At 43.6% G+C, this 12,143-nt stretch overlaps 1 protein-coding gene across 1 annotated transcript in view; it reads left to right on the top strand.

The window, feature by feature from the left end:
* The first annotated feature begins 6,288 nt into the window (after window positions 1–6,288).
* myo1ca (myosin Ic, paralog a) overlaps window positions 6,289–12,143 on the top strand; it is a 61,737-nt gene continuing 55,882 nt past the window's right edge. The window contains exon 1 of the mRNA XM_034178689.1: window positions 6,289–6,825. Coding sequence (XP_034034580.1) covers window positions 6,808–6,825 — 18 coding nt within the window. The 5' untranslated portion in view covers window positions 6,289–6,807. The remainder of the gene's footprint in view (window positions 6,826–12,143) is intronic.

Raw genomic sequence — 12,143 nt, 5'->3', positions numbered from 1 at the left:
GTGTTGACTCATTTAAACTAACATATTCATCCTGCTGTAACCAGGTTTCTGTAAGGCAGAATAAATCAATATGTTGATCAATTATTATATCATTTACTAACAGGGACTTAGAAGAGAGAGACCTAATGTTTAACAGACCACATTTAACTGTTTTAGTCTGTGGTGCAGTTGAAGGTGCTATATTATTTTTTCTTTTTGAATTTTTATGCTTAAATAGATTTTTGCTGGTTATTGGTGGTCTGGGAGCAGGCACCGTCTCTACGGGGATGGGGTAATGAGGGGATGGCAGGGGGAGAGAAGCTGCAGAGAGGTGTGTAAGACTACAACTCTGCTTCCTGGTCCCAACCCTGGATTGTCACGGTTTGGAGGATTTAAGAAAATTGGCCAGATTTCTAGAAATGAGAGCTGCTCCATCCAAAGTGGGATGGATGCCGTCTCTCCTAACAAGACCAGGTTTTCCCCAGAAGCTTTGCCAATTATCTATGAAGCCCACCTCATTTTTTGGACACCACTCAGACAGCCAGCAATTCAAGGAGAACATGCGGCTAAACTTGTCACTCCCGGTCCGATTGGGGAGGGGCCCAGAGAAAACTACAGAGTCCGACATTGTTTTTGCAAAGTTGCACACCGATTCAATGTTAATTTTAGTGACCGGGTGTCATTACTGCCGACGTGAATTACAATCTTACCAAATTTATGCTTAGCCTTAGCCAGCAGTTTCAAATTTCCTTCAATGTCGCCTGCTCTGGCCCTCGGAAGACAATTGACTATGGTTGCTGGTGTCGCTAACTTCACATTTCTCAAAACAGAGTCGCCAGTAACCAGAGTTTGATCCTCAGTGGGTGTGTCGCAGAGTGGGGAAAAACGGTTAGAAATGTGAACGGGTTGGAGGTGTACACGGGGCTTCTGTTTAGGGCTACGCTTCCTCCTCACAGTCACCCAGTCGGCCTGCTTTCCTGGCTGCTCGGGATCTGCCAGAGGGAAACTAACGGCAGCTAAGCTACCTTGGTCCGCACCGACTACAGGGACCTGGCTAGCTGTAGAAGTTTCCAGCCGAGTCTCCAGTTCGCCCAGCCTGGCCTCCAAAGCTACAAATAAGCTACACTTATTACAAGTACCATTACTGCTAAAGGAGGCCGAGGAATAACTAAACATTTCACACCCAGAGCAGAAAAGTGCGGGAGAGACAGGAGAAGCCGCCATGCTAAGCTAGCAGATTCCTAAAAACACACAAAGTGAATAATGTGTAAATAATTTAGAGGTGATTCAGCAGAGGGAGTGCTTTAGTTAAGGCACGTGAAGATTACACTGTGAAACAAATCGTTATCTAGGTAACTAGATCAATCTAACTGAGCAGATTAAACAGCTAACAGATACAGAAAAACACCGCTGTGCTCCAGAACAGGAAGTGATACAATACCGCAGTGAGAGCCAACCACCAGTAGAGGCAAGCAAAAAGGTGAGGTGATGGAAGTAAGGCGTGGAAACGAAGTGAGAGAACGAAGCAAGAGGAGGTTATCTTCTCGACAGCAGGGACCCTGTGAAAACAGCAATCAGCAAACCCTTAAAGAGTAGGTTCCACCAAAAAAATGTGCACAAATAATCACTAAAAATTATGAAATGTTGATATTTTAAGAAATCATGGACAATAAAAGCTGATAAGTGCGCACGTGAAAGAAACAGCAGTTGTCTGAAGGCCGCGATGTATTTCAGCCCTCAGCCACGGCCATATTGTTGCTACTTTATCATGAGAACGGGACCTGCTGATTCAAGTCCAAATCAACTGTAAACACAGCGGAGGTCAAGTTGTTTTCGGACAGTTTTGTTTTTCTAGTGTGGAGCTTTTTTTAAGTCCAGTCTGAAGGTGATTCTGAAAAAGCTATGTGGAATAAAGCCTTATCGTTTTTGAGCCTTATATAGATGACAGTGAGGGAGACTAATGTTTGAAGGAAAACCTTCCGTCTGACAACAGTGCTGATATTGGCAGAGTTTAGAACACAGAATGGTGATTATATGAGTGAAGCGTCGCGCAGCAGCATGAAGCTCAGTCATGGTACAGGGCGTCCTAAACAGGAAGTGCCAAATTTCAAATCCACAGTAAAACAGGAATTGTTCAAATGTCAAACACTTCTTTGATTGACAGACGAGATCCCAGGGAATCACGCGGGAAATCAGTGGCAAGCTCACACTCAAACAGGAAGTGCCAAATTTTCAGTCACAGTGAAACAGGATATGTCAAATGTTGAACACTTCCTGGCATGGGTGGAGCTAGAGCGGAGGCCGGGGTTTCACAGGACTCCCCTGAAATCTGATTGGACACAGATGATTGACATGTCACGGCACCACACGTCTGGTTGAAAGATCTGCATTTTCAAATCAGTGAGTCACATTGACTGCTAGGTTCCTCCTGTCCAGTAGTTTGTGCTGTGTACCACAAAAGGTTCTAATGCACCTTAGTAGAAGAAGAAAAATGTTTGCTTTAGATTTGAACTGAACACATAATTTGAGCTATGGACTTCAAATCACACCTAACTTATATTGGTGAGTAAACGACCATATTTTATGCCAGAAATGAGGTCCAGGTTGTTAAAAGCAGCATTTCTCCTTTAATTCGGGTTGCCTTATATACACGTTTAAGTTAACAGACAGCAGCTGGTTCATGCTCTGTTGGCTTATTAGTGCAGCAGATAACTGAAACAATCCTTCAAATGGTGATACAAGCATCAAATTCAGCACAAATACAGCTGGAGCAAAATTAATGGAGTAGCTTTAACTTTTGACCCCTGTACAAACTGAAACTGACCTTTGTCACAATTCTTGCTGCTTTTACCTCATAACTCCATAACCTTCAGTCACAGATTGTCAAAACTATACCTCTTTTGGAATCTCTATGATCAGGCAAATAATGTGGTGTAGTTTTCTATATGATTGGAGCATCTTTTCATTTTGACCCCTGTGTAATTCTTCAACTGACCCCATTTGCAGGATTCCACTCTAAATATTCTCTTATCTGCTGCACTATATATGAGATGTAAGATGCTGCTCCTCAGTGTTTCTTATTTACCCACAAAAGTATTGGAACACTTGGTATTTCACACATTTTAATTTGTTTATTCCATTTCAGATCCATTTTTTTCTAAAAATTATCTTCCTTAACTCATACTGAAAGCAAACCTCTACAACTTGGTATAAATTAATTAAAAATATAAAATCCAGCTTCCTGATAAAGTGGTGTAGAGGAGGATTTTCTTAAAGTGAAGACCTGAAAGTTCAACTACAATTTGACAGAAAGTAAATTTGAGATGAAAGCCTAGATTTGATGTTTTGGTGAAAGAAACATTTGTATTTCTTCATAATTGATGTAAATAAAGTCCAAGACATATTCAGTGACATGGAAATGTTCATGTTTCCATCCCCTGACTTGTCTAAAGAAAACTGGCAATAAAACTGATTGTTATTTACAGGTATTGTAATTTATATTGTTATGTGGGCTGCTGAAGAGGAGGTACTGCTGGCCCACCACCACCAGAGGGCGCCCTGCTTGGAGTGCGGGCTCCAAGCACGAGAGGGCGCCAGACCCAGAAGAAGTGACAGCTGTCATTCATCCTCTGCACCAGCTGTCACTCGTTCATCATCATCATCACCACCATAAAAGCCGGACTGCAACTCCACGTCCTCGCCGAGAAATCGCAACTACTGAAGAGGTAATTTCTCTGCTGACTGACACGTTGTGTAATAATCTGAACTTCTGTTGCAGCCGTTTTCCTGGAGTGTTGCCTTGTCTGTGGGATTGGCGTTTGGTGTGACAGCGACGGCTTCGCCTCACACCCCAACCCAGATAAGTGGTTAACCAGGAGCTGCACGAGTGTGTGATTGGAGGTGGAGGTGCTCCCTCCTAACTGTGTACAGACTGTGGATTACTGAGTGTGCGGACTCACACTCATTCATCTTATCTCTGCTTTCTGCCAGCAGTACCAGGGTCGACAGCCGAAGACAGAGGCCACCTGGGGACTCGGGACTTGGCGGCTCCGGTGTTCTTCAGACCGTTGGTGGTGGAAGCCGTGTGGGACGCGGCTTCTCTCTCGTCGGGGGTCTTCTATCTTCGAGCCTGCCCACACGTCACCTGGTGTCAATTGACTTTGCAAATTTCTGTGAATTTAGTTGTGTATTATCACAACATTAAATTGTTACTTTTTGGCTTATTCATTGTCCGTTCATTTGCGCCCCCTGTTGTGGGTCCGTGCTATGACACCTTCCCAACATTATATGACAATATTGACATACGGTAATTTGGCCATATTGTACAGCCCTATTGCCAACTAGCTGAAAACTTTGAATGTTAATTTACATCTACATTAAAAAAAATGCTTAAAGTGGCAGGGGGTTAAGAGGGCTGTAATTTGGGGGGGGAGGTCAGCTGAAAAGCAAAAAAGCAAAATGCTTAAAAAGGTGGTGGGTATGGGGGGCAGAGCTCCTCCAGAAGATGAAAGGCAAAATAAGGAAAATGCTTAAAAAGGCGGGGAGTCTGGGGGAGCTCCACTGAAAGGTTTTAGTCATGCTCATGCTCCCAAGACCATTTTACTGAAAAAAGTCTGAAAGACCTAAAGGACATGGTTAGATGGCAAGGAGCTTTTCCAGGCATGTGAGAGGCAAATAAAGGAAAACACTTAAGAAGGCGGGGGGTCTGGAGGGTCTCCCCCCTCAAAGCTGAAAGGTTTTTGCCCCGCTAATGCTCCCCTGAAGCATTTACTTAAAATAAAGTCTGAAGGACCTAAATGACATGGTGAAATGCTGACAAGTTTTGCTTGTTCATGTCCGTGACATATGCATATTAAAATAAATAAATAAATAATTCAGGTGATTTGGCTTGCGGGTGGAGATGATAAATTGTTGTTGTTTTTTTGCCAGCTCTTTCATCATAATCAGCTGATTAAAAAATTGTTTGTTTTATTTTCTGTGACATCAGAAAATAGTGATGAGGAAGTGTGGATTTCGTATTTATGTTTTTTTCTTAGAAATAGGTAAATACATTTCAAATCTGAAAAATGACACAAGGGACTGAAAATATCGGCTATTTTTAAAATAAATCTTGTTTCCTTCTTGAATACAGTTAGTGTACTGTACGTTAGTAGCGTGATAAACATGCTATTATTAAATATTAAAACCATTCACACAAGGAGTAAATATATAGTCTTACCTGTCCGCTTCAGTGAGATCATCTTCAGTCTGATGAAAACATATACACAAGAAGCCTGAATTTGGAAAATGACATCTGGAAATAATTTAATTCCTTGTCCTGTTTGAAGAAAAGTCCCTTTGCCACACCTGCAGTTTGGTGTCTGGTTACAGCGCCGGCACAGGTTGTAATCCGTTGATTGCATCTGTGGCTGCTAGTGTGAGTCTCTGCTGTACCGATCTGGGACCGGCACAGTCAGCTACAGGTGTAATATGTTGATTGTCTCTGTGGCTGATGGTTCTCTGCTGTGAACAGTGCCTCCTCTACTTCCACCACGGGCCGTTTTGCGAAAATTATCTCGTGATCCACAAAACAATAAAATAAAATAATGTGAATATACTCAGTTTTGCCTCCATGTGGAGTGGAGATGCCGCATGACACTGTGCATGCACGCTTGTCAATGTAAGTGTTCCACCTGTCAATCAAAATGGTTCTGCCGGCCAGAATGGACCATTCTGACACGTATAAAAAAAACATGCAGCACTGACCTTAACCACTCGGTGGAGATGGGGCTGTCAGTAGCCTGTAAAAATCTATAAATTATTCCATAAATTAATGGAACTATTAAGATAATGGATTCGGCGCTGATATCACTTCCTCCTTCTTCTCCAATCTTGGGATGTACCCGGAGGTTCCTGGTTTTTAGTGGTGCGCAGTTCAAAATCAGAATATTTATATCTCTTCAGTAACTGCACACCAGGAAAGGATCATTTTCAAACTGTTGTTAAATTTTAGTCTTAAATACTAAAAAACAACAACAAAAAAAAATTACATATCATGTCACCTACACTTTAATCAAACCATGAATCAGTTTGGAAGTATGACGGGGGAAAGAAATTCATAACGGAGTTTCAGATGTCTCAGTGATGATGATGAAGGTGTTAGTGGAGACGAGCCACGGGGGCAGTGATTCTGCCCTGCTGGCGAGAGTCTTTCCATAAGTCACATCCATGTGAATCTGTCTCAGCTTGTGGGAGAAATGGGAGGGAGTAAACGAAACAGGGAGGGAGAGGAAAGAAAGAATGCACTGAGGTCTTATCGTGTGACTTCTTTTCCTCTTTTCTTCTTTTTAGTTGTAATGTGATTACGTGTTTGTAGTTTGGGTCTCTTAGCAATTTTTTCCAAGCAATCCAGCCTGCTGTTTTTCTGGCTCTTTTTTCCCCCACCAGTCCAAAGGCAAACTTTCCCTTGACTTCTTTTTTCTTTTTTATGTGCAAGTGTGTGACGTGTGAGTGGAGTTCCTGCCCTTGTTTCGTAAAGTATAGCACAGAGAGAAGCAGAGTGGCTCGTGGAGAGGGTGGAGGTTCAGCTGGAGGTATAAAGAAGAGAAGCTGTTGTTTTTGGTTTAAGTTTGTGCATTTTGTCCACATAGGAGAGAGGACGGGGAGGAGAGTTATCAAAAACTGAGGGTGAGAGAAAGTGGCGGAGAGAAGAACACGACAGTTCCTTGATTCTGTCGCTCATGGGTAAAGGTGGATGACAAGTCACAGTTAAGGAGTCCGACTGACACGGGAAGAGGAGTAGGAGGAGGAGCCACCAGATCAAACTTCTCTCAGCAACGACAGGACAGGATGAGGTATCAAGGCAGGGTAAGATCCCGAATACCACGATGCCCCGTGTTTTAGTGCTACGTAGTGCATGCTGAATGTGGTTATGTTTGCATGCTTTTTGCATGCACAGAAAGAACAAACTGTTTTCAAGACAATCAAAGAGAACATTCAGAGATGTTTTTTATTGCAGGTCTATGAGTCATTGTGTATTTTTGGGTCTGACAGCCTTTTAGTCCAAGCAGGCCAAAGACAATAAACTTTTCCATTATGTTCATTACTGGCACAACAGTGGTAGAAAGGCAGCAGTGGTACTGGGGACTCTTGTGGTATGACTCGCCTTATAAGGAAGACAGTCTGAATGTAGTCAGCCCAGCAGAACTTAGTCACAGGGCCCAGAGCCAAGTCCCACTAGCTGTCCTCTGCTCTGCTCACCACTGCTTCTACACCTATAAACTTGGAGATCTGACTGAAAAACTCCCCTCTACCCTCGGCTAAAGCTGACATTTGCAAATTCTTTCTGTGAGGCTTTTCAGTAGATCAGCCTGACATCGAGTGGAACAAAACGCGCCTCAGGCCAGCTGACTGACAACAAAACCTGCACGGTTTTACATTGTGTTCTGGTTAAATCATCATCCAAATCCTGTAACCCTTAAGACATCCACCAAAAACTTCAAGACACATCCCTGAAAGATTCCTCAGTAATGTTTTGTAAGAATACTTAAAACTAAACAAATCTGATGGATGGGGTTTATTAAAAGTTTGAGCCTTTTCCAAGGAGATCTCATGATGGCAGTGGGAGGGATCTTAGGAAACAATGTTTGCTGTGTTTTGGAATACATATAAAAGAAAAACAAGCATATGTGTTAGATCACACATACTGTCTCTCTTTAGCAGAAAATAAAGTTAGTCTTAAATGATGAATCTTTTTTGTGTGCATATGTATGCAAATATGCATATGTGGACACTGAAAATTAAGTTCCTCCCACTGTCAGTGAATCCATTCCAGGATGTTAAAGTCTTGAAATGCATGGGATCAGAGAAGGAAATATTTATGGCAAAGGAGTCTTTTAAAGTTCAGTGCAAGTTAGTGCCAGCAACTGCGGATGCCTTTTATGCAATAAAAGCTTGTGTACGATGTGCAAACCAGCCTTGAGCTATGTGCATTGTGATGAACTGCAGCCACATATGACTAAAGAAACAAAGCATGTACAAATATTGTTGCACAGTTCATTTCTGAGTTGAATGGAAAACTTTTCTTGCAAGACTTTATTATGCATTTAAAAAAATATGAAATATATGTTTCTTTACACTGTAAAACAAAGGCAAGAAATGTAAAAAACTCAAGCCAAGTGACTCAGTATTGTGCTGAAGTAAGATGATGAAATGAAAACATCTTAGATCATATAAGATCAAAACCAATGACATCATTTAAATATGTATTTATTGTTTTTCACCCTGCGATAAACTGGCATCCTGTCCAGGGTGTAACCCTGCCTCTTGCCCAGTGACTGCTGGGATAGGCTCCATCTCCCCCATGACCTTTAATTCAAATAAGCGGGCAGAGAATGAATGAATTGTCCTTCAGACATCATCATAATGTTTATTCTCATGTTTACTAAAACCATGTTTTCCTAATACATTAGGGGCATGGCCACTTTAAGAGACATCATGTGTTGTCCTTATTTATTTATTTTTGCTTGTGCATTAATACCATAGACTGCATATACAAGTATATTGGACAAAGCCGACAAAGTGTGACACCACCTATAGGTTTTCTATAGTGAACTGAAACAGCCGACATTAAGCCCATGTCTGGACGTCTCCATATTGACAACAGCAACAACGCTGATTCACAATGAACTCATTAATGCATAAAGGGGCGGAGAGTGGGTGGCTCACTGTGTGGTGACAAAAAGGCTGAACACGCCCCTGTATTAGAAGTTCGACCATGAAAGCTAACAGGCTAAGGTGTTTATTAAATTATATTTTTGGGTAATGAGCGGTGGTTCTCCTAATGATTTACTTTGGTGTGAACATTAAAAGTTATGAGCCGCTTATTTTCTCAGTAATCATGCATTAAGTGGACCTAACAGGTGAAGCTACCAACAGCTGGTAAAAGTGATTATCACCATTAGCATACAACATTAAATCAGATGAGAATTTCAATCAGCGTAGATACTGCAGCAGAGATGATCCGTTGATAATCCGTTACGACTTTTCACACCACATCAAGCCATATTATTACAGGAGTTTGTAATAAAATACTCCAAACAAATGGCAAACATACTCCTCCACAGCAGCTAGCAGCTCCATCAAGTGACCTCGGAGCTATGGTCACAATGAGAGGCAGCCATACTTGGCTCAGCCGTTGTCACTCAAATCGACTACACCCCCAAGTTTTCAGAACCTCCCACATCTGCCATGTAAGAGGAAACTATCTATACAGTCAAAAACCTTTTTTGTGCCAGATCTAAACATATTTACTTCTGCTCTAAAGTTTGACATTTTAACACAGACTCCTATGGGAATGTGCTCTGGTTTGGAGCCAGCCTCAAGCGGCCAGTCAAGGAACTGCAACTTTTTGTACTTCCGGTCAGGCTTCATTTGACAATATCAAAGTTTATTGCTTTGTTAACCCTGAGCCAGTCATCAATTTTGACTTAATCGGTACCACGTAAGGGGACTAAACAGCACTTACAATCCAGCCTCAGTGTACCATAGTACACTGATGTTTTAACATCTGCAGGAAACTCTTGTGGATGTTGTACCAGTCCGTAGTAGCAAGCGTCCTCTTTTACACCGTGGTGTGCTGGGGGGGCAGGACATCTAAGAAGGACACATCCAGGCTGGACAAACTGATCAGGCGGGCTGGCTCTGTGGTTGGCATGAAGCTGGACTCTCTGACAGTGGCAGAGAAGAGAACACTGGACAAACTGCTGGACATTGTGGACGATGCCAGTCACCCTCTGCACACCATCATCAGCAACCAGAGGAGCCTCTTCAGCCACAGACTGCTCCTTCCCAAAGAAGCACAACAATCTGACAGAGAAAAGAGGGCAAAGAGGGACTTAAATACAGGGAGTGATGAGCAGGAGTTGAGAGACAGGTGTAAGAGAAAGATCCAGAAAAGGACATGGAAAACAGGAGGGAACTGCCCAACACCAAACACTCAAGCAAAAGACAAGAGAAAGCAGTAACACAAACCTAAATCAAAAAACAAAAGACAACAAAACCCCACAAACACCCCAAAGTCCAGTCCTGACACAGTTTTTTTTTTTGAGCATTTCATTACAAATACCTGTAATAATATTGATTGTTGTGTAGTTAATTCTCAGAAGGGATCATCGCATCAAGTGAAATTAACGTGTGATGTAGCATTTGTAGCAGTTCGGTCACTCGGGAGGAGCTCGGAGTCGAGCCACGGCTCCTCCACATTGAAAGGAGCCAGCTGAGGTGCCTCGGGCATCTTTTCCGGATGCCTACTGGACGCCTTGCTGGAGAGGTGTTCCGGGCATGTCCCATCGGGGGGAGGCCCTGGGGAAGACCCAGGACATGCTGGAGGGACTACGTCTCTCAGCTGGCATGGGAACGCCTCAGGGTTCTCCCAGAGGAGCTGGGGGAGGTGTGTGTGGATCGGAAGGTCTGGGCGGCTTTGCTTGAGCTGCTGCCCCGCGACTTGACTCCAGATAAAGTGGAAGAAAATGGATGGATGGATGGATGTATCATTTGTAGCCGCTATCGGTAGCTTCTTGATGTTAGGTTGTTAATCCACAATTACTGAGGAATTAAGTGTGTCATAAATTTTAATGCCCACACCAAAGCCAAACCATTATAACAACCACTGCCCAGCCCCCAAATAAATGATATAATAAACACCTAAACTTAGGTTAGTCTGTTAGGGCCCCTTCACACACAGCACGAATAAGTATGAATCAGGGCGAATCACAGCAAGAGCGCCCAAATGAGCAAACCACGAAAACATAGAGCCAACGTCAGGAGGAACACACGGTCGTGCAGGTGTGAATGAGCCTGCTGCGATGGCTTTGTGCATGCGCATGAGCATGCACAAACATGCAGCGCACACATTGACAGGCTGTCCCAGGTGAAATGGACCGTAAGATCATGTGAACACGCAGCAGGAGATCTGAATGTCAGGTCACCCACATGAGCTATCTCCCACATGTCGCAGTGTCTGTCCTGCAGTGCGCCACTCAAAGGACATGCATGTCGGGCCACACCCACCTGTCCTGTCAGACAGACGTGACATTCAGATGTGTGCACTACACACTCGCTCCAGCCCGTCACAAAAACGATATGTTTTTATGTATTTCCACGTGAGGACAGCAAGCACACAGACGTGCGTCACGGTGGACAGTTGTAAGGTTATGTCCTTTAAAACATGGTACGTGTTCTACAGCTGTGATGTCCAGGTCCAGAGATCTCAACAGCTGCTCCTGTTGGCAGCCATGCCCCGTGTCCCTTCTGTGCACAGACCAAAGTTTCGCTCTCTGTTTCTGTGTTATGTGATCATTTTATTTAGTTATTTGTTATGTAATTGTGTATTTAGTTATTGTAGTACTTATTTATATACCTGCCCTGGCTGTGGTCTCTGTATTGTTAATGTGACACATCATGTGCACTGAGCCGTCATTTGCAGCTGTCAGTGAGTCTCTGGCTGGCAATCAACTGAGAGGCGGTTTGCCGTGCTGTGTGCGCTCAGATGTGGCTGGCCGGTCCTCATCTGTACATACATACATATCAGCATTTCATGCAAGTGTACGAAACACACACACGCGATACACACGCACGCTACATGTTGGGGGGGCAACACTCTGGCATGCCACGTGTGTTGCTTGGCAATGCCACAGTCGTGGGAGCACTTAGACAATTTTCACATCCAGCTCAAAAGTGGTTGCCTGCTCACTATTTTCGTGCTGACTGCGTGAATGGCCCCACATTTTTTAAGTGCTCCACGAGTGGTATTGGAAGTTTTGTGTGTGTCACCTGGAATTTTGCTGACACCCGTCGAGAGAGGGATCGAATGGGCACTCACTGGGCACTCCCTCTCTTTTGGCCGCTGCTGGTCTGCGAGAATGGTTGTGGCGACAGGTGTACGAGGTGTTAGAGGCGGCTCCGATTTTTCACAAATGGCATGCAGTTCTTCCTTCATGCGTTAGTCGGCTTCAATCGTGCTATGTGTGAAGGGGCCCTTAGCTGTGCTTATTGTTAAGATGCTAACAGCGTTCGCATCAGCCGCTCAGAGTGCCGCTCTCATTGGACCGACATCTCTGCTATTTTGGCATTGTGAGATAGCTCGCGCCCACAGATTGAGCTCGCCAGACTACTTTCGCCACCCT

This window comes from Thalassophryne amazonica, chromosome 9, assembly GCF_902500255.1.
Source record: "Thalassophryne amazonica chromosome 9, fThaAma1.1, whole genome shotgun sequence".
In the NCBI taxonomy this organism is placed as follows: Eukaryota; Metazoa; Chordata; class Actinopteri; order Batrachoidiformes; family Batrachoididae; genus Thalassophryne; species Thalassophryne amazonica.
This window is presented reverse-complemented; position numbering and strand designations above follow the sequence as displayed.